Source organism: Narcine bancroftii, chromosome 5, assembly GCF_036971445.1.
Source record: "Narcine bancroftii isolate sNarBan1 chromosome 5, sNarBan1.hap1, whole genome shotgun sequence".
Lineage (NCBI taxonomy): Eukaryota > Metazoa > Chordata > Chondrichthyes > Torpediniformes > Narcinidae > Narcine > Narcine bancroftii.
This window is the reverse complement of record NC_091473.1, coordinates 30,836,420-30,860,127: the sequence shown is the minus strand read 5'-3', so window position 1 is coordinate 30,860,127 and position 23,708 is coordinate 30,836,420. Positions and strand designations below refer to the sequence as shown.

Below are 23,708 nucleotides of genomic sequence, written 5' to 3'. Positions count from 1 at the left end.
ACCCCTACAACTTCCTTCTGCAAAAAAAAAGACTTATGGAGAAGAGGCCCAAAGCTTACTTTTAAGAATAACATGTAAACGGTTATATGGTTATATGTTTTCGGGTGAACTTGAAAAGCCCCAAAAAAAACATGCAAATGTACAGATGCTGAAAATAGGAAATAAAAATAAATAAATTTTTAAAGATACATTAAGGATCCGTGGAAAACAGATCATCGTACTGTACTCTTGCAGTAAAATGCTATACTTCTATGATTCATAGCATCGAGCCATCTTGTAAGACAAGATGAAATTCACCGAAAAAATGTCATTGAGTCAGTATTTTACTTTACTCAGAAATTATAGTGAAGGCACAAAATATCCTTTAGTAACAGTAACCTTTACTTTCAATTGACAATGATTTAAAATGGAATAAAATTAAAATAAAAAATTAATGGGGAATATTAAGTTGAAACCACTAGACCAAATAGCTTGTTTCTACAGATTCCAATGATGGCAGGTATTTATTAATTCTCAACGATATGGGATATTTGCTCATTTGAAATTATAATGGAGTTGAAATAAAAAAGACAAAAGGAGAAAAATGTATCAATTTTTCCTTTATGCCTGCGTGCCAAATTGCTGCAGCATCAACGGTTCAAATGTGGAATTGTGCATTGTTTGAAGAAAAAACAATGAGCTTTTATACTAAAAAAAAATTCTGGGCATCATAGAATTAACAAAATGGACACTCAAAATGAATCTTAGAAAGTACATCAAATTGAATAACCAAGATTATTATTCAGAACAGGGTGAGAATGGTTAAACCTTTTTTTCTTTCACATGCAGTAGTCTGTCCAATCCACCTGCAGGCACAAATCCACTGCCCTTTGCAGAGTGGGATTGACTGCCATATGGACTCAGACAGCTTACAATCTGTACAACTTTGGACTACAAGTGCCTTGGGGTCTGTCCTATATTAGCACCACCTGTGCTATCAAATCTCTTTGATATACTGAACTGGCCATCATGGTCTCAAGAACACATTTCATCAATTCAACTAGGTCAAAAGCACATGAAAAGCAGGCTGATTTCCGTTAAATTAAATGTATTTCGATTTTCCAATTGAAACGTCATTATTTGACAAAACAAAATATACTTGAGATGCAGAAAGCTGCACCAGAAGTATTTAATTGACAGTGTTGTAATAGCTTTTCTACAAAATATATAATTACTTTTAGATATATTGCATAACAATTCATAACTGCAGTGCAATCAAAAATTGCTGAAGCATTTGCAAGAGTAGTCAACCATACTTTTTCAGGCGAATCATTTATAAAATGACAATTACACATTAAGAACACATATTATGATTTAGTAAATAGATGTGCAAGCAAGCAGCTATTAAATTCTCAATGCAATGTTTTGTCTATCAAATAAAATTGGTACAAATAGGAACATCACTGAGAATATTTTAAGTGATCTTTAATGCATTGGATAGACGCGAAAACAAAACATGCAAAAAGAGCAAGGGAGCAGTATATGGATACCTCTTTCAAAGGTCAAACACAATCAAGTTGGGAGGAATGGTCTACATTTGTCCAGTATCATTCCTTGATTATTAAAATGTTTTCCATATCAAAAATATTTTTAATGACTTGCATCAAAAATGGTATTACTAAAAGCATTCCAACTGGCAAAAAAAGATCTTTTGTAGAAATTTACCTGTACCATGCAGAAATATGAAATCAAATGTGAAAATTTCACAAAAACTGTATAAAATAAAAAATGAAGTGCAAAGCACATCCTGATGGATGTGCATTGTAAAAAGGTATTACCTCACTTTTAAGGAAAATATGTTAAAGATCCCTTTTAATTTGACATCATTGTACCTATACTGCATCTTCCCTGCTCCTACCAGTCATATTATATGTGTTCATTTTCAAATTTATTTTTTTCACTATTTTTATTTCAACAATGGTCGTGATCATAGAGCTTTATTCAGCCAATAGTAATACACTGTAAAAATCACCCACCAGTGCCATTCTGATATGCTTGACAGAATAACTTCAGTGTTTTACCTTCTCCAATACCATAATGATAATAATAATAAAAGCTGTTGTACAGGATTTTTGAAAATAATAATCTTATTTGCTTAAGCTCTACTGGTACTTTTTTGATATCACCCATTTAATTACCTATATTTTAAAAAAGGTAAATCAATTAAACAACAATCATTTATTGCAAAAATGATGCAGAAATTTTATTCACTTTTCACTTTTAAAAAAAATTACATCAGTGTATAAATATCTTCATACCACAATACAGCTATTGGTCTTTACCAGCAATCCCCATCATAACTGTTTTACTTCCATACATTTGAGTTTTACCCTGAATGATTTAATTAAAAATTTCCTTGTGCAAGTCGACTTAAAGTGGAGGGTAGGCGTTTGTGCATTTCAGATTATTTATTTCTTGAACAGAATGCCACTACTCCAAAGCCGATGCTGATGAATGGCAAGTAGAATATGGGGCAGGAACATGTACATTTGCCCATTCCTTTTGGAACAATTGTAATTATTTTTTTAACACTAATATTTCCTCAAGCAAGATGCCAATTATATTTTTGCATTTTTGCCCTTGCTCATAATAACAAAAGCAGTTTGCCTATTCTAAGGGTTTTAGCCCATGAAATGATCTTCATTTATAATGGATCTAGACACGATGAGCTAGATGTGTAAAGTTTCATGTGTCATGTGAAATCTGCTCAGGCACCATAACGCCTTAAAAGACTGCAACTAAAGCTCTAAATGCATCTGTGGGCACCTTTCCTCAGATATTTTTGACTACGACTTATGGACAAGGCTGTAATTTAATCACATTGAGTAAATGGAGAGTGCACACCAATTATGTACAAAGCAAAAGGAAAACACATCCATTATAGCAACTCCCTGCAATGAAAATTGCAAGATTTAACCCCATCTTCTCAACCACTTAATTACCTCTTTTAGTTAGAATTCTTTTAAACCTGACTGAGAGGACAGAACCCCTTTAGTTACATTACAAAAAGAAAAATAGAAAGCTAAATCTCATTTTAATTTTGAGGTTGGATTGGTCCATCAAACTCAGGGTCAGAACTAAGGGGAGACATCTGTGGGCATTGCACCCCCCCCCCCCCACAGCAATGTGCTGTGTCCCCCCGATATGGCCCAGCCATCGCTTGCCAGACCCATCCCCACCCCCTCCGGCATCGTAGCATGTGTCATGCATCACTAGCGTCTCGCATGTCGCACACTAGCAACTCTAGTGTGCATCAAGCATCACTAGCGTTTAACAACACTCGTTGCCATAACTGTAGCTCTCTTGGCACCTACATTGGAGTGGCAGATGATGGTAACCTGCTCCCTCCCACCCCCCCCCCCCCCCACACCGTTGAGCGAGTTTATGAGCTTTGCATTGTGCCCCCCTCTAAAATTTATTCTGGTGCTGATGCTGTGCAAAATGGAAGATTGTGAATATAATTACTATTCAAGTTGGATGAAATCAAAATAGCAGACCACGGGGAAGTTAACCTGACGTTAGTTTTCTTGAAAATGTTAAAGATAGAAATCTTTTTTTTAAATTCATAACAATTAAAAAAAAATTGCCTCATGAAATAGCTACCTTTTAAACAAATCTGAAGCTACAAAGTGATCAATTCGATGGGAGAATTTGGATTTCACCTTAGTATATTTTCAGAAAACTTGTTAAACTACAGCCATATTATCAAAAAGGTTGTGGAAGACCCTTTAATATGGCTGGATAATATTTAAATGAAGAAAAGTGGCCTGATTTTGGATCAGCAGGCATTTATTGGTGGATCCTCAAGTCTATTGTCATCTGATTGTACAAGAACAACCTGATGAAACAGCATTCTCTGGTCCTCAGTGCATACACAACACACAAATAATACATATGCAGGATAAGTATTATATCTATAAAAATATTGTTTTGTACAAATGAGTCTCAGATGTTTAATGTGAGCAGTTCCCTTGGTTGTTCAGCATTCTCATTGCCCGTGGGAAGAAGCTGTTCGAGAGCCTAGTGGTGCTGGCTCTGATTCTCCTGTTATCTCTTCCCCAAGTTTTGATGGGGATTGGTGATAATGACCAATAACTGTATTGTGGTGTGAAGATAGTTATACACTGATGTAATTTATAAAAAAAAAGTGGAGAGGGAATAATGTTTCTGCATCATTTGTGCAGTAAATGTTTACTGGTCAATTTGTTTACTTTTTTTTAAAAAAGGTATCATTCCCAAGTGATTAGCTGTGACAATCTCTATTCATGACTTAGATGGAGGTAACAAATTTGTTACCTCCCAAGTTCAGTGTCATTGTATGTCTAGGTGGGAAAATAAGCTGCAAGAAGAATGTAAGGGGGCCCCAGTGAAATGTAGACAGGTTATGGAAATAGGGGAGCAACCTGACAAATGGAGGAGAAAGTGTCAAAGTGGGACTTTTACATTGGTAAGACAGGCAATCATTTGAAACGTCGGAAATCATTAAATGTTCATATGCAGATGAGACGAGATATCCAACATAAATTCAGAAACTTAAAATTTAAGAACACCAACCACTTAGGAAATGGCAAATCATTTTATTACCAACAACTTGAAGTACTAATGGAAGGGGGGGGGGTCTTGCTGTTCTTGGTACAGTGTGCTCAATTTTGGTTTACAAACTCAAGGAGGTAGACACGGCTTTACAAGTGGGCACAAGGCAAGCCCATTACATTCAGTAGTCAAACATTTTCTGGCCACATCAAATTATGCAGGACATTGAAACCAGCTGGCAGAATAGATGTTCAGTAGTCTTTCCTCAAATCAGCGAGTTCAGAGCAAGGAAGCAAAGTCTCAGGAAAAGGAGAAGAAATGAGAAATTCAGAACATTGTGAATGTTTAGAATTAACAGAGCAACAGATGTTTACTTGTTGAGTACATTCAATATTGCCACATTTTGAACTATTTTTCGAAACCAGGTGTGATTGGGATACTAAGATTTAATCTGAACACATTCATTGGTATACAATAATATTTGCACATCGAGGCGGCCCATTGTACACTATTCATCCATCCACACCTCATGGCATTTATGAGGCTTGCTTTTACCCACATCCATGGAGTTTAATGTAATCTAACTCATCTATTTTCTTTTACGAAGGTACTTGCAATCTACCACTTCCACCATAACAGGAGGCCTCAGAGGAAACTCGTTAAAAAGGTTAAGACCCATTCTATCCAGGGTAAATTGGATCTAAATGTGGCTTGGTGACCGGAAATGAAGGGCGATGACAGAGGGCTGTATTCGTCATTACATGCTAATGATTTTGTGGTGTTCTAAAGAGATTGTCCACCTCACTGACAAAGGAGGAAAGACCCAACACCCAACCCCAACCCACCAATTTTCCCCTGCAACCGCTGCAACCGTGCCTGCCTGTCCCGCATCGGACTTGTCAGCCACAAACCAGCCTGCAGCTGACGTGGACATTTACCTCTCCATAAATCTTCATCCGCGAAGCCAAGCCAAAGAAGAAAGAAGAAGAATGTTTAAATGTGAGGCGCCTCACAGTTCGGCGGGCAGCAACCTCCTTTGAAGAAGACCGCAGAGCCCACCTCACTGACAAAGACAAAGGAGGAAAGACCCAACACCCAACCCCAACCCACCAATTTTCCCCTGCAACCGCGCCTGCCTGTCCCACATCGGACTTGTCAGCCACAAACGAGCTTGCAGCTGATGTGGACATACCCCTCCATAAATCTTCGTCCGCCAAGCCAAGCCAAAGAAGCTGATGTGTGTAATAAGCACAAATGATTTTGATCTGTATGCAGGAGGTAGGATCAGCAAGAATGCAGATGACAAAAGGTTAATAGAGTTGTTGGTAGTCACAGACTACAAGGCAACAATGATGTATTGGTAAAATGGGTTGAGAAATGGAAGATGGAATTCAATCCTGATAAATGTGATACATTTTGGAGGCTACTTGTGAAGATAGAACATGAAGGGTAAGGCCTGAGGGAGCAATGAGGAAGAAAGGGACTGAATGTGGAAGTTCAAAGATTCCTGAGGAGAGCAATGCAAGTAGATGATGTGGTGAAGGCAGCACCTGGAATATTAACTCTCATTAGAGAATTGATTTAAAAAATGCTCAAACTTTAAGAGAACATGGATAGCAGGATGGGACAATTTGCATCTTCTTTTTCTTTCTTTGGCTTGGCTCTGCGGACGAAGATTTATGGAGGGGGTATGTTGACGTCTGCTGCAGGCTCGTTGGTGACTGACAAGTCTGACGCGGGACAGGCAGGCACGGTTGCAAGGGAAAATTGGTGGGTTGGGTGTAGGGTTTTTCCTCCTTTGTCTTTTGTCAGTGAGGTGGGCTCTGAACTGGAAGGGGACTAATATCCTTGTGGGAAGGTTTGCTAGACAAGAGTTACAAGGATGCTATCACACCTAGGAGGAGGGTAGCTGGGTGACAGTCAGAAGAGGGAAAGGGAACAGGCAGGCAGTGCAGGACACCCCTGTGGCCATTCTCCTCAATAACAAGTAAACCATTTTGGATATTATTGGGGGGGGAACAACTTACCAGGGACGTCATGGCAATCAGGTCTCTGTCTTGTGGCCAGGAAGGAAGGGAAGGGAGAAGAGGCAAGCAGTAGTGATAGGGGATTCCATCGTTAGGGAGACAGATAGGAGGTTCTGTAGAAGGGATTGAGAATCCCGTATGGTATGTTGCCTCCCTGCCTCGCATTCACAGTATTCTCAGGAGGGAGGGTGAGCAGCCAGATGTCGTGGTCTATGTAGGAACCAATATAGGGTGATGAGGTCCTGCAGAGAGTTCAGGGAGTTGGGTGCTAAGTTGAAGGAAAGAAACTTTAGGGTTTGGATTGCTACCCATACCAAGTGCTAGAGTGTAGAAATAGGAGGATAATGTTGCTTAGTAAGTGGCTAGAGATGTGGGGCAGGAGGGAGGGTTTCAGGATAATTGGGCTCCCCTCCAGGAAAGGTGGGACCTGTTCCAATGGGACAGTTTGTATCTGAAGTGCAGGGGATCCAATATCCTTGCGGGAAGATTGCTGTTGCTGCTCCTGGGCATTTAAACTATATTGAAGGCAAAGTTAACAGGCGTAGGGACCTTGTTTTTTTGAGGGATATTAGAGATCTGGTTTGGAAGAAGGGAGAGGTGTATAGCAGGTATAGGCAACACGGTTAAAATGAGGCACTTGAGTAGAAAAATGTGAGAGAAACCTCAAGAAATAAATCAGAAAGGCCAAAAGGAGACACAAAGTTGTTTTGACATACAATGTGAAGGAAAATCCTCTGGGATTATTTTAATTTGGACAAAAAGCACCGTTACAGCCATTTCGGCCTACGAGCCAGTGCCAGCGAATTACACCCAAATGACATACAATCCCTGGTACATTTTGAATGGTGGGAGGAAATTGGAGCCCCCAGGGAAAACCCAGGCAAACACGGGGATAACATGCGGACTCCTTGCAGGCAATGGGAGATTCAAATCCTGGTTCCGATTCTAGGGCTGTAATAGTGTTGTGTTAACAACATTGCTGCCCTCAATAGGTATATTAAGACCAAAAGGATAGTGAGGGTCCCTTTGAAGATCAGAGTGGTCGGCTATGTATGGAGCCAAGAGATAGGGAAAATCTTAAATGTGATTTTTTTTTGCATCAGTGTTTACTCATGAAACTGGCACAGAGTCAAGGGAGGTAAAGAACCTATAAAGATGAAAGGGAAAGAGGTGCTTACTGTCTTGAAACAAATAAGGTTGGATAAATCCCCGGGGCCTGACAAGATATTCCCTTGATCCTTGAGAAAAAGCTAGTGTAGAAATTGCAGGGTCTCTGGCAGAAATATTTAAAATGTCCTTAACCACAAGTGTGGTGCCGGAGGATTGGAGGGTAGGTCATGTTGTTCCGTTGCTTTTAAAAAAGGTTCAAAGGTAACCCTGGAAATTATAGGCCAATGAGCCTGGTATCAGCAGTCAGTAAACTATTGGAAGCTGTTCTAAGAGATCGGATATACAAGTATTTGGATAGTCAGGGACTGAGAAGGGATAGTCAACATGACTTTGTGCACAGTAGGTTTTATTTAACCAATCTGATAGGGTTTATTGAGGAAGTTGTTCATTTAGAGTATAATAAGGAATTTGAAAATGTCCCACATGGGAGGCTAATCAGGAAGGTTCAGATACTCTATTCATGTTGAAGTAGTAAACTGGATTTGACAGTGGCTGATCAGGAGAAGCAAAAGAGTAGTGGTGGATGATCGCTTCTCAGACTGGAGGCCTGCGACTAAGTGTGTGTCAAGGATCGGTGCTGGGATCATTGTTGTTTGTCATCTATATCAGTGGTCTGGATGATCATGTGGTAAATTGGATCAGCAAGTTTTCAGGTGATACTAAGATTGGAGGGGTTGTGGACAGCAAAGAAGATTTTCAATGCTTGCAGAGGGATCTGGGCCAGCTGAAAAAATGGGCTGAAAAATGGCAGATAGAATTTAATGAAGACAAGTGCAAGGTGTTGCATTTTGCAAGGACAATCCAAGAAAGGACAAACACAGTAAACGGTAGGGCACTGAGGAGTGCAGTAGAACAGAAGGTACTGAGAATACAGATACACAATTCCCTGAAAGTGGCATCACAGGTGGATAGGATTGTAAAGAGAGGTTTTGGCATATTGGCCTTCATAAATCAAAATATTGAATACAGGAGTTGGAAAGTTATGTTAAAGTTGTACAAGACATTAGTAAGGTCAAATTTGGAGTATTATGTGCAGTTTTGGTCACCTAAGATTGAAAGAGTGCAGAGACTCATTTAAGGACTCTTACTTGTGCACTTTATTGATTTTCTTTTTATTCTCTCTGCATTGCACAATTTGTTTACATTTGTTATCTGTTTACAGTTCTTTATTTGTTTACATATATATGCCATGTACATTTTTTTTCTTGCGCTACCAATCAGTGGCAATTCTACCTCGCCCACAGAAAAGAATCTTAGCATTGTACTGACAATAAATCTGAAATATTTACTAAGATGTTGCCTGGACTTCTGGAACTGAATTATAGAGAAAGGTTAAACAGGTTAGAACTTTATTCCCTGGATTGTAGAATAACGAGGGGAGATTTGATAGAGGCATTTAAAATTATGAGGGGTAAACACAGAGTAAATGTAAGTAAGCGTTTTCTGCTGAATATGAAATGCAAACCAGAGGACACGAGTTAAGGGTGGAAGGGGAAATGTTTAGGGGAACCTCTTCACACAGGGAGAGGAAGGAGTGTGGAATGAGCTTCCAGATGAAGTGACCAATGCAGGCTCAATTTTAATATTTAAGAAGATTTTGGACAAGTGGGACTAGGCAATAAAATGGTTTAGCACAAAGTAGAAAGGCTGAAGGGGCCCATTTCTGTGCTGTAATATTCAACAGTTCTATTGATCAGACTTCAGCTGGAATACTGCATGCAATTCTTGCGGAGAGATATAATAGTGTTGGCGAGAATTCAATGTTGTCATGATGGTACATTCAAGTTACGTGGAGACATTGGAAAGACTGACCCTGTTTTCTCCGAAGCAGAGAATAAGAGGATCATTGGTGAGGTTTATAAAATTATGATGGGGCAGACAGAACAAAACTTTTCTCTACATCACGGCGAATGAAACTAGGTGTATTACAAAGTTATTAATTGCTAATTGCCAACAATGAAGACGCTGTTTACATCCGGTACCGCACGGATGGCAGTCTCTTCAATCTGAGGCGCCTGCAAGCTCACACCAAGACACAAGAGAAACTTGTCCGTGAACTACTCTTTGCAGACGATGCCACTTTAGTTGCCCATTCAGAGCCAGCTCTTCAGCGCTTGACGTCCTGCTTTGCGGAAACTGCCAAAATGTTTGGCCTGGAAGTCAGCCTGAAGAAAACTGAGGTCCTCCATCAGCCAGCTCCCCACCATGACTACCAGCCCCCCCACATCTCCATCGGGCACACAAAACTCAAAACGGTCAACCAGTTTACCTATCTCGGCTGCACCATTTCATCAGATGCAAGGATCGACAATGAGATAGACAACAGACTCGCCAAGGCAAATAGCGCCTTTGGAAGACTACACAAAAGAGTCTGGAAAAACAACCAACTGAAAAACCTCACAAAGATAAGCGTATACAGAGCCGTTGTCATACCCACACTCCTGTTCGGCTCCGAATCATGGGTCCTCTACCGGCATCACCTACGGCTCCTAGAACGCTTCCACCAGCGTTGTCTCCGCTCCATCCTCAACATCCATTGGAGCGCTTTCATCCCTAACGTCGAAGTACTCGAGATGGCAGAGGTCGACAGCATCGAGTCCACGCTGCTGAAGATCCAGCTGCGCTGGGTGGGTCACGTCTCCAGAATGGAGGACCATCGCCTTCCCAAGATCGTGTTATATGGCGAGCTCTCCTCTGGCCACCGTGACAGAGGTGCACCAAAGAAAAGGTACAAGGACTGCCTAAAGAAATCTCTTGGTGCCTGCCACATTGACCACCGCCAGTGGGCTGGTATCGCCTCAAACCATGCATCTTGGCGCCTCACAGTTTGGCGGGCAGCAACCTCCTTTGAAGAAGACCGCAGAGCCCACCTCACTGACAAAAGGCAAAGGAGGAAAAACCCAACACCCAACCAACCAATTTTCCCCTGCAGCCACTGCAACCGTGTCTGCCTGTCCCGCATCGGACTTGTCAGCCACAAACGAGCCTGCAGCTGACGTGGACTTTTACCCCCTCCATAAATCTTCGTCCGCGAAGCCAAGCCAAAGAAAAATGAATTGCTAATAGTTTGCATTTCATATTTAGTTGATCCTGGCTGCTGTCACTCCTCTGGGAATTTAGAATGTGCCTTTCTTTTAAATTCTAACTGCAACTGTACAATTAAATTGAGTAAAGCTTGGAAAGCAGTCACCAAGTTTTTTTCATTTTCACAACAATTTACTCAACTTAATTGTCAAGCATGGAGACGGCGTGAAGGCCCAAATACTTTGACATCGACCCCAGCTCACCGACAGCTGCCAAGGAATGCCGATACTGGCATACAGTTTTCATGAACTACGTTGACAACTCTGGGAACAAGATACCATAAGTACAGACACTCAACCTTCGCGAGTTGCAACGTTTTTGAAATCATAGAATGATGTGAAAATTTTGACTCAGCAATCTCTAAGTTGGACAGTGTATATGTGAAGATTCCCAATGAGGTTTTTGTCAGACATTTACTGGCTACCAGGCAGCAGAAGCCAGGAGAATCATTAGATGATTTCATCAGGGAGCTGTAAAAGTTAAAGTGAAACTGATTTTTTCGTGGAAATGAGACAATGCGTGACGTGTTCATTGCTGACATTGCCTCACCTGCAAAATGCCAGCGTCACTTAAAAAACAAAACACTGGTCTTGAACTACTTATAACCAAGCTACTGTGTTAGATGTAGCTCAACACAGTAATGATGCTACAGCTGCAATAGCAAACCCTGAACAATCACAGGTACCGCAGGTATGTGAGAAGTATTCTTTAGCAGGGTTGCCTGATAACTTTCCAGTTACTCTTGAGAAACCAGCTGTGGCTGCCATATAATACAAAACAGAAATGTTTCTTCTGTGGGTTCTCTTACCTTTCACGGGATAACCGTCCAGCATGCGAGGCTACTTGTAATAAATGTGCCAAGAAGGGACATAATGCCCGGCTGTGCAAATCTAAGGCCTCACCAAGCTCAGTGGCAACAGTGGTCAATTCTCAGGTACTGGCTCAAGCTGCAACCTTTATCATTGTGAATGGTAAAAGGTTAGGTGCTTCGTTGGATTCATGCAGCACTGAAAGTCATGCAGGAGCTAAAACTAAAGGTTCACCCATCCAGAAAACACCTTGGAGTCAGGAGGAGGGTAGCCAATGGACATTTATACCAATTTTGTAGGATTCCATTTGGAGTCACAAATGGGGTAGCCACCTTCCAGTGAGCAATGGACAAGTTAGAGAAGAAAAACTGCAAAGTGTCTTCCCTTACCTTGATAAATATCACTATTAACGGACATACACAAGAGGGACATGATCAGAATGTAAAGAAATTCCTAAAGACATCAGTCAGAGACACCTAATACTCAATGATTCAAAGACTGGAGTCTGTAAATTGCATCAATGTCCTTGGATACTGGGTGGGGATTGCTATCATTAAGCCAGATCCTGAGAGACTTTGCCCATGACAAGAACTTCTTCCACCAAAAAATTTGCAATCCCTAAAAAGGGTACTCGGGATGTTTGCTTATTATGCTGAATGGATTCATGTGTTTTCTAACAAGATTCAACTAATGGGAAATACAGAGAAGTTTCCAATGGAGGAAAAGGCCCTGAACACCTTTAACTTACTAGAGAGCTGGAGGAGGCCACCCTGCAATCGGTGAATGAAAACTTACTCTTTCAGGTAGAGTGTGATGTATCTGATGTGGCTATTTCTGCTGTCCTTAACCAAGGAGGACGCCTACTGTATTCATGTCAAAGACGCTACAAGGAAGTGAATTGCACGACCACATTGTAGAGAAAGAAGCGACTGCCATCATTGAGGCAGTGTGCAAATGGAGCTACTACCTGGCACGGCACCACTTTAGCTTGGTTACTGATCAGAGGTCAGTGGCCTTTATGTTTGATGGTAAAGAGTGCAAAGATTCAAGAATGGAGGCTGGAACTTGCAGCATTTAGTTACACAATAAAATACCATCCTGGGAAAGAGAGTATGGTCCCTGATGCATTTAGTCGGGTGTATACTTGTTCAGCCTCCACATTTGCTAACATTCACAATGGACTTTGTCATCCAGGAATAACTTGGCTGCTGCATTTTTTTTTTTAAAGCAAAGAATCTCCCCTTTTCTACAGAAGATGTCAAGAAGATAGGCTTCATGCAGGGTCTGCACTGAACTAAAGCTTCAGTTCTACCAACCAGCTGGAGGGATTCTTATCAATTACAAGGGACCCTTGCCTACAGCTTCGCATAACCCACATCTACTGACAGTGGTTGATGAATACTCTTGCTGCCCTTTTGCCTTTTCATGTCCCAATATGTACTACAACAGTAATCAGATGCCTGGATCTGCTATTTAGCCTATGTGAATGCCAAATTACATACACTCTGATCGAGGCACCACCTTCGTGTCTAAGGATCAGAAAATTTCTCTCTCTCAGAAGGGGGTTGCCACAAGTTATATTACCCCATACCACCCAAATGGGAATGGACAGGTAGAGAGGTTAATGGCATCATATGGAAGGAAATTCCTTTGGCCCTTAGATTGCATAACCTGCTCAAGCATTGGGAGCTGGTGCTTCCTGATGTACTACACTCACAAAGATTGCTACAGCAACAAATAACTACACCTCAAACTTTCTTTGCATTCCAATGCCGCTCATTCCATGGAAATTCTGTCTTCCTGACTAATGATCCATGGACCCATACTACTAAGGAACCACTTGTAGATCAAGTTGAACACCTTGACATTAATTCAACATACACAAACATCAGGTACCCAGATGGATGGGGGTCGACTGTGCCTGTTCTTGACTTGGCACCTTGACCAAAAGCCCAGGCAATCCCTACATCTCCTATTGTGGAACAAGATAAAAGAAATCTGGTGTACCAGTACTAGAGGAGAAAGATGTGATATGCCTTAGTGTGGAGGATGATGAAACAGTAGCCCTAAAAGAACTAAGAAGATCCAATCGTGTACCCAAACCTCCCAATCGATATAGATGGGAATAGCCCCATAAAGTGTTGCTTGACTTTTTTTTTTAAAAAGGAGGGAAGAATGCAATATTACAAAATTATTCTTAATTTTTAATGAACTTGCATTTCATATTTAGTTATTCCTAACTGCTGCCGTTCCTCTTTGGGAATTTAGGGGTAATTCTTTTAAATTCTAACTGTAACTGTATAATTAAGTTGAGTAGCTTAGAAAGAAGCTAACAAGATTTTTTTTAAAAATTCTCACAACACAAGGGTTAGGGCACAAGGTTTAGAGGAGATATGACAGGGTCCTTTTACATCCAAAGATTGGTGTATCTGGGAATATATTGCCTGAGAGAGCAGTGGAAGTAACATTTAGGTGTGGACTTAAATCGCTTAAGTCTATTGGATAAGTGTTGGAAGGTAGGAGTAATACAGATGGTGACCAGTAGTCGGCATGGACACAGCTGGCTTTCTGAATGCATCCTGCAATGTGAGAGTATGCAAAGGCCTTCATCGTGAAACTCTTACTCAGAACCTTGATGTTCCCAAACTGTTCTTAACTAGCAAAATGTTCAAGCTAGTTGTTAGCCAATTGTTTAATATGGAAAAAGCAAGAGGGCAAATGTTTTCAAAGACAATTCGACATCAAGCAACCGAAACAAAGAGTCAGCAATATATTTGCAAGATCTTATCCTATAAAAAGTGCATCGAGCAAAACGAGTCTCTTTACTCAGTCTTCATTGACCTGACAAAGGCATTTGACACTGTAAATAGAGAGGCTCTCTCAATCATCCTAACCCATTATGGATGCCCATTAAAAAAAAAAAATTCAGCTGCTCCTCGACGGAATGACAGGACAGGTCCTCTGCAGTGCATTTGCCATTTCTAATGAGGTGAAACAGGGTTGTACACTAGCCCCAGTCTTGTTCAATCTGTTCTTCACTTGCATGTTGTCATGTGCTGTCCAAGTCTGGAAGAGGGATGTACATCATGTACCAACTGGACAGCATTTTCTTTGACCTATGCCGCTTGAACGCATGGATGAAGTGCCTCTACACAGTAATTCTAGAAACCCTTTTTGCTGATGACTGTGTGCTCTTGATGCACAAAAATAATGATGTACAGTTCATGCTGAACAATTTTCAGATGCTGCTACACTTTTTGGCCTGACAAAAAACCTGTACAACCTGTACAAGATTGAAGTACACCATCAATCCATGCCAAACACCAACACCATAGAACCAAAATTCACTGTTGATGACACCTAGTTGACAAATACTTGGGGAGCATCATCTCCAGTGATGGGTCTTTGGACAAAGAAGTTGACTCCAAGATGAGCAAGCCCAGCCGGACTCTGGAGTGGCAACACCACTATAAAAAATTAATAATTTATCACTTGAGACTTTGCTGTGCACACATTGACAATTCTATCTACAAGATAACAGTCAACATAATCAAGATAATCTATCAGTGGCAATGCAATTTGGGATATCCTAAGGAAACGACAATGTTTTAAAAATTCAGTTAAGTGCAGCTATATAACACAGGTTACAACTCTAAAACCTACAGAGGTTAGTGTATTATATTGTAATTCACCTCAACTGAACTGCAAATATGTTATGACAATTATCAATCATCACTCAAAAGATTTGCCACCAGATCTCTGTGATGCACTTTGCCACACAAAGTATATTCTTCAAATAAAAATGATATCAGTAGAAGTTGAAGTGAAGATGGTGGTGGAAGACACATTACTGCTGTGGAATCCTCTCCAGAAAACAGAATAGCACAAAACCATGCACACTCTGTCTTGAACATTATGTTGTGCAGAATCCCATTAACATTGCATGGCTACTTACCCACACAATTCTTTGGAGAGCTCAATTTTTCATGTAAAAAGGAAATACTAAAGGGATAATCAGGCATCGTTACACATAATAGGCTATGATAAATGGATGGCCATACCACCAGCCAGAGAAGTGAGGGCTATAAAAGGATTTCAGATCAAAAACAAATTAGTTGGATCAGTGGTGGACATTAAAAAACATCCTATTAATGCCTACCATTCTCTTTTAGGAGTGTGACCCGTAGACTGTCCGTTCATCAGCGTTGCTGGTAGTGAGGTCTTAGGTGGTACTGCAGGAGAACAAATTGAGCTTGTGGAAAGGTCTAGACTGCCATTTTTGGTTACACTTTCTTCCACTGTATGAGCTCCAGTCACTTCTTTCCAAAGCTGTTGTAATTCTTTTGGAGTCATGCCTGTGTCAAACAGCAATAGCCCCACAGTCTATGATTAGATCCATAAACAGTAGACTTATTCTTCTTCACATACTAATTAAAACAATGTATGTAAACAAGGTTTGATGTTAATTAGACAACTCTTAACTATATTCCTAGACACTGCAATACTTCTAACATGACAGAGGGTAACCCACTGTATGTTCTGTTAGTGTTGATAATTAAAAGTAAATTCTTCAGATCTTTCCAATAATTGATCTATTCATTTTACCACAGACATAACAACTGCTCTGCATGTTGACCTTCTTAAAGCAGAGCACTTAAACTTACCATTGCAGGAATTCTGTAATATATTAATGGCAAATACATTCATCTTTAAATATAAAAAGTACAATTGAAAATAATGTTTAAATGTAAACAATTCATTTGCACCCATATTCAAAAGGCCTTTTATAATTTTACTACAAAATTAGAATATTATGTCAGTAATTATTTTTTAATCGCCTGTCTTTATCATTAAAATTTTATTTCATTCAAAAGCCAATGTGGAGAGTTGAAAGCGGAAAGCAAAAATTCTGTGGTTCTAACTATATTTTAATTACAAATCACAATTAAATATTCAAGCACTTTAGATCACTGAGAACACTCGGTCAGAATCTAATTTATTACTTCCATTTTAGGTCCAAGGATTGGATAATAATCTGAAAATGATCAGCCAAAATATCTTTACTTTACTAAACTACTGCTAAAAATTTTAATTACGGTAGCATTGGAGAGTGTAGGTCTAATAAGGCAATAGACTCTAGAGAGTCTAAGTGGTTAGGAAGTGTGAAATGAGACTGATAGGATTTTTACATGTTCTGGGCAGATAGTTTGCATATCAAAGAATAGTAAATTATAGCAGGACAGCAGAACAACCTTTTCAGTATTAGCTGAGCAGTAACAACGAGAAAATCAAGCAAGAAGAAGGTCACAATGTAAATTTTCTTATTTCTTTACATTAAGTTTTCATTTCCAAACATAATACTTGACATATTAATTTCCAGCAAATGCGCTGAACAGGATTGCCTGTGAGGTAACAATTGCAGGCAAAATTGATCTTAACGCCGCTATTTGCATGGTTAAAACAAAAGTGAATAATCACGCTTGATCATATCATGCTTTTGTGTAGAAAGAAAGTAGATTGTCACACTTTATCTTTAATCAGATTAGCACAAAAAGGATCCTCTATGATGGATTTTATCCTAGATTTATTCATTTAATTTTGAACACATTTCCTACTGTTTCTCATTATAAAACAAAATGGACACTACTTTGAAAAATGTATGTTGTTGAAAAACGTGATTGATTACTGTTCATAGAACTCAATTTCCCAATCCCAGGTAGCACTGGTTGAAAGACAAACATAGTTGCTCAACCTTTTGCGTCCTTGTACCTCTATACCCAGGTGGCTATGTTCAAGCAAGCATAAAGTTGATTTAAGGTTCATAATGACATCAGTTTTGGACTATTATCACAGTGATAAAAAATTGCTTTGTATTTCTGCCTGCCCAAACTCTGTTGCTTTTCAAAGAACCTGTGTTCCACTGGGACAAATGTCACGTCTATTAGTTTACTGCACCACTAGAACTATATCTCTGAAGCCACTCTCTGTGGGTTCTTTGGTCAATGGTTTGCAGATAGACACCCTTCGGCTTTAAACATGCTCCTTAAACACCACAGGAACAGCTAGCTATAACATACAACTATTCAAATCAATCAATGACATGGCTGCTGAATTACCTAAGGGCGTCCCTGATGTGTTGCTGTACAGATTACACTTCACGCATCGTCACATTCATAGCTTTCATATTATACGCTGGTGTGCCCTGTCACCGCTCAATTGCCCTCTTCTGAACAACTTAACTGCTGCAGCTTTGCTGTTCCCATTTGAGGAGCCCAAATCAGAAGGCTGTTTTAAAAGGGCCTGTCTCCAGGCCTGACACTTACCTTGTCCTAATGTCTGCAGAGAGAGAGCTGGCTGACCAGACTGCACTGGAAGCAAGCCATGACGCTGCATTGTCATAATGTGCTGTTGTTGAAGCTGCTGCACCTGGAGAAGTTGCTGCTGAAGGGCTAAGTGGTGAGTTGCCAGTGGTTGCTGTTGTCAAAATTAAACACAAATTTGAAGGCTCTGGATTAGAGTTACATTATTATCATTGATAAATGTTCCTTTATTCCCCAACAACCATTACACCTACTTGAAATTAATACTGGAAGCATTGATGATTTTCCTTACAGAAATCATCCAACTCATACTTTCTTTTTAATGGCTTCAGTTCGATCCAAAGATCTCTGTTGTAAATTAAATACTGATAGGCTCGGTTGAAAAGGTTTGTTTGAGCTGAAAATGACCACCTGAGAACGCTACAATGATTACTTATTTCTGATTAATATAAAATACCAAAGTTTCTTCCATCTATTTTGATGCAAATAACCAGGGTTCACTAAACCAGTAACTTTATATATAAAAAAAAATCGACTAGATGCCCCTTTCAATAATTGAAAAATCAAAGAATGGAATAAAACGTTAATTTAATGTTGTTAATCAGCCATGACAAAACATGAAATAACTTACTAAATCATTCATTGCAACAGCCTCTGCATTTTAATTACAGACATTTATAATTTACCAAACAGCACTGGACTTGAATATTGGTATCTCAATACGTCAGTCAGCTTATAAAAGCCCATGTATTGATTGAGCACATAATATACTCTTTACATTTATCATTTCTACTTTTTTTGAAGTCTGGTTCTCCCTTCACCATTGCTAACATCAATTGATTTAACTACTGTATGCAATTGATTAAAATAACACTATAAATGCATACAGTTTAGTAAATCTATAGTAGTTTCCCCTGCTGTTTAAAGACACATGCAACAAGGTGCATAGTTGGCGTGGCAGTTAGCACAATGCCTTTACAGCGCCGGCGATTGGGTCCAGTCCTGGGTTCGAATTCAGTGCCACCTACAAGGAGTTTGTACACTCTCCCTGTGTCTGCATGAGTTTTCTCCGGAGGCTCCAGTTACCTCCCACTGTTCAAAATGTTCCAGGGGTGTAGGTTATGAGGTGTAAATTAGGGCAGCACGGACTCATAGGCCCAAATTGGCCTTTACCCTGCTGTGTGTCTAAATTTAAATATTAACAAGATATTACATATGTGCAAACTTTAATTAATGGAGAGTTCATCATTTGTTGGATGATACTTAAACATCCACTTATATTCAGATTTTACATTACCACATGTGCGGTGGCAAAATTATTGCAAAACTGCTCAAAATCGATAGTAAATATGTGAAGTCAATTGATTGAAATTTAAATGTTACAAATCACACAGCACAAATAATTCTCACCTTTTATTCAAGTCAAAATGAACAATGAAACATCTTTTATGTAATGCAATGCACAAAAATGCCTGAGAAACTCGGCAGGTCACACAGTGTCAAGAGAAAGAAAAGGGTAACCAATATTTCATCAAAGGTCTGAGCCCGTCGTCCAGGTATGAGCAAAGAGAAGGCAGGCACCTGAAATAAAAGGGAGGGGGAAGGAGAGGAAGGGAGAAGGGGCAGAGGGAGGAGCACAGGCCAACAGGTCATAGGTGGATATGGGTGGGAGAGCAGAAGAGGAAAACAAAGCTATGATAGGGGGAGGGTACAGCTCCTTGAATGGAGAGGGGTGGAGAGCTGGAGGAAAGGAGACAGAGGGATGGAACGATCTTTTATGTAATGTTTACTTCTGCTTTGCCTCAAGCCTCTTCCCTGTTGCTCACTGCACATTAAAGTGTCATAAAACTCCAGTCATCCATTCACATTTGCAATTCTTCCACCAGCTCCCTTTATCGTATTTGCTTTTTATGTTCTTCATTATTTCAGCACAATCTGCTCCTGGATTATCATTTCTGAGGCGACTTAGATGTACCAGTAACTAAAAAAAGAATGGATTTTCACTTTTATTTGGTAGGTTTTGTGTGTGTGTCCTCACAAAGACTGGTTGAATGGTTTACAAACCGCATCAGCACAGTTTCAGATGGGAACTCACCAAATTTAGCAGTTTTGCTATGAAGCATAATTGATACACTCCAGACCAGTGGTTCTCAACCTTTTTCTTTCCATTCCCATACTACTTTAAGTAATCCCTATACCATCATACGTGATGAGAAAGGGATTATTTAGAGTGAGATGTGAGTGGGAAGGGAAGGTTGAGAACCACTGCTCTAGACCCAATTGTTACTGAAATATTTTGCTTGAGGAAAAATTGTCATTGACCCATTTCCTTTGGAGTTATGAAACCATGCACATAACGAGTCAATTAGGAACGATTAAAACAGTGGTTTTCAAACTTTTTCTTTCCACCCACCTACCACCTTAAGCAATTCCTTCCTAATCACAGATCACCTGTGGCATAGGGATTACACAAAGTGGTATGTGAGTGGAAAGAAAAATGGCTGAGAACCACTGCTCTAGACCTTTGAGAAACATGCTCTATGCGAGCCAAAGACTATCATTCATTAGAGCTGCCAGGGAAGTGAAAGAGGCTACAAGAGAGAAGGAGATGGAGCTGCAATCTTTACGACGGGTATTGAAATTTCAGTAGTAGGGAAAGGGACCAGAAAGGGGATTCTTAACTATTTGGGAGTGAGGGGGCAGGCAAGTTTCCCAGAGGAATTTCTGGCGAAGTGCACAACCGAAAGTGGTCAAATAAATCTTCTTCTGGAATGGTGCCTACTCCATAGAGTACATCTGGAAGAAATATCATGACCTCACAATAAGAGCTGAAGACCACACCCCTCTCTCTCACAAACACACACACTATTGCCTCCATCCTTATTTTCCACACATTGCATCCTCTCCAACTCTACCTATCCACCTCGCTCCACACAATACCTCCACATCAAGCTTCAAGAAGTGGGAATGTGGACAAAGGAATGGCAGATAGAATTTAACCTGTACAAGTGTAAGGTTTGGCAATCTGGTCATTAAGCCATGGCAAGACTTGTACAGTATGGCAAAGCCCTGGAAGGCGTTGCAAAACAGAGAGAACTCAGGGTACAAGTACTGTACATAATCCGTGAAAGATTGCCACTAGCGAACAGTGTGAAGGTGACTTCCTTTCATTTGTCAAGGCATTGAGTACAAGAGTTGGGACATCATGTTAGAACTATACAAGCCATTGGTAAAATCACACTTGTGCACAGTGTTGGTTGCCCAACTATAGGAAAGATGACAATAAGCTAGGAAGCGTGAAGAAAATATTCAAAAGAATGCAAGTGGGATTGGATGGCTTACAAGAAGAGGCTGGACAAGGTAGGACTTTCTCACTGGAGCACAGAAGCCTAGGAAGGTATCTGTAGAGGTATACAAAATTATGAGGGCCACAGACTAGATAAATTATCACAGCCTTTCTACCAGGGTAGAGCTCAAAGTAAGAAGACACAAGACCATTTCATGCCAGGAGGCCAGCTACAAGCAGTGGGAAAACTTAATGCTTACCTTTCATGGAGCAGCCTTAAAAGATTGCTCCTGCATTGCATTCATATCAAGCGGCACCTCGTAGCCAGCCACAGCACATTCGGAAAGTTAAGTCTAAAGGAGCAAAGGCTGAGAACCTGTGCCTTTACAGTCGGGTATTTTCCTTGCTTTAAAGGGCCTACTGATTTAAGATTTAAAAAGGATCCAAGGGGCTCATTTTCCACATAGAAAATGAGCTGCTGGGAATATGGTAGAGATGGGAACAAACATTTAAAAGCATTTAGACAGGTGTATAGATAGAAAAGGTTTAGATGGAATAGGGTAAATGCAACCAGTTTATATAGTCAGCTTGTCAGCATGGATGGGTTATGCTAAAGGATCTGCTTCTGTGCTGTAAAACTGACTCAAGATATCAACCACTCTCGAGTTAATTGTACATGGATGTGCTTGGATCATTTGATTATGGACACAAATTTTACCAGAAATGATCACTACTTCAATCTACCAAGGGTGTAATTTTCCTTTGGACACAATTTATGCAACAAAAAAAAAACTGTGGTAAGATTTATTTCTCAAGCAGAAGTTCATATGTTTGTGATTGAGAGAAGGGTAAAAGGCACAAAGATCCAAACTAGGAGCTAACAAATTATGACTGATGTTGATATGGTTGTCTTCACATAAAGATGAACCAGTACATAGAATTGTCAGAGTTGATTACAAAATGAGTGGATGTTGTAACAGAGAGATTAAAGGAATTCTCTGGGCAAATCTGTTAAGATTAATCACATTGTTTTCCTCATCTGTATTTATCGTAGATCCTTTGTATGCATTTTGAAACATTATTCAAGCAGTTGACTGATTAAAGTTTTTAAATTCATACTTATTCACTGTATTTTTTTAAATTCATATACAACTTGATTAATGAGGCACTCTTTGATGCAACTTTCTTTAATTCTTCATGACATTTATTTTAAAACACATTTTTACACCAAGCTTCAGTATTGTTTTCCAGACAGAGCTTTCAAAGTTGAAAATCAAAAGGCAGGCTGACTGCCATCAAAATCATTTATTTTCATTCTCTTAATGATTTAATTTTCAAATTGGGCACTTTGAAAGGAAAAAAATGTGCCTTGCAAATATTTCAGCAGTAAATATAAAGGGAGCCGTAGGCTCCTAGAACGCTTCCACCAGCGTTGTCTCCGCTCCATCCTCAACATCCATTGGAGCGCTCACACCCCTAACGTCGAGGTACTCGAGATGGCAGAGGTCGACAGCATCGAGTCCATGCTGCTGAAGATCCAGCTGCGCTGGATGGGTCACGTCTCCAGAATGGAGGACCATCGTCTCCCCAAGATCCTGTTATATGGCGAGCTCTCCACTGGCCACCGTGACAGAGGTGCACCAAAGAAAAGGTACAAGGACTGCCTAAAGAAATCTCTTGGTGCCTGCCACATTGACCACCGCCAGTGGGCTGATAACGCCTCAAACCGTGCATCTTGGCGCCTCACAGTTTGGCGGGCAGCAACCTCCTTTGAAGAAGACCGCAGAGCCCACCTCACTGATAAAAGGCAAAGGAGGAAAAACCCAACACCCAACCCCAACCAACCAATTTTCCCTTGCAACCGCTGCAATCGTGTCTGCCTGTCCCGCATCGGACTGGTCAGCCACAAACGAGCCTGAAGCTGACGTGGACTTTTTTACCCCCTCCATAAATCTTCGTCCGCGAAGCCAAGCCAAAGAAGAAATATAAAGGGAATGGATTAGATTCCACTTTAAGTATTCTCTATGTCACAGATGTTTTGTGATTAGTAAGGATTTGCTTAAGGTGATATGTGAGTGAAAAGAAAAAGGTTGAAAACCAGTTTTAATCATACCTTATTAATTCTTTATGTGCATGGTCCAAAGGAAATGGCCAACAACAATTTTTCTCAAGCAACATATTTCAGTAACAACTTGGTCTAGAGCAGTGGTTCTCAACCTTCCCTTCCTACTCACATACCACCTTAAGCGATCCCTTACCAATCGCAGAGCACTTATGGCATAGGGAATACTTAAGGGGGAATGTGAGTTTTAAACAAATTAGAAGATATATTTTTTTTAATTAAAATTGTTTAATTTAATTTTTTTTTACAAATGTAGACATACAGCACAGTAATAGGCCTTTTCGGCCCATGAGTCCATGCACCCAATTAACCTACACC

At 40.1% G+C, this 23,708-nt stretch overlaps 1 protein-coding gene across 26 annotated transcripts in view; it reads right to left on the bottom strand.

Moving 5' to 3' along the window:
- The window catches only part of foxp1b (forkhead box P1b), a 577,308-nt gene that overhangs the window by 85,881 nt on the left and 467,719 nt on the right, over positions 1 to 23,708 (bottom strand). For all 26 annotated transcript variants that reach the window (XM_069937059.1, XM_069937058.1, XM_069937046.1 and 23 more), the window contains 2 exons: positions 17,986 to 18,136; positions 15,822 to 16,017 (listed from right to left, as the gene is read on the bottom strand). In XM_069937059.1, coding sequence (XP_069793160.1) covers positions 15,822 to 16,017; positions 17,986 to 18,136 — 347 coding nt within the window. The remainder of the gene's footprint in view (positions 1 to 15,821; positions 16,018 to 17,985; positions 18,137 to 23,708) is intronic.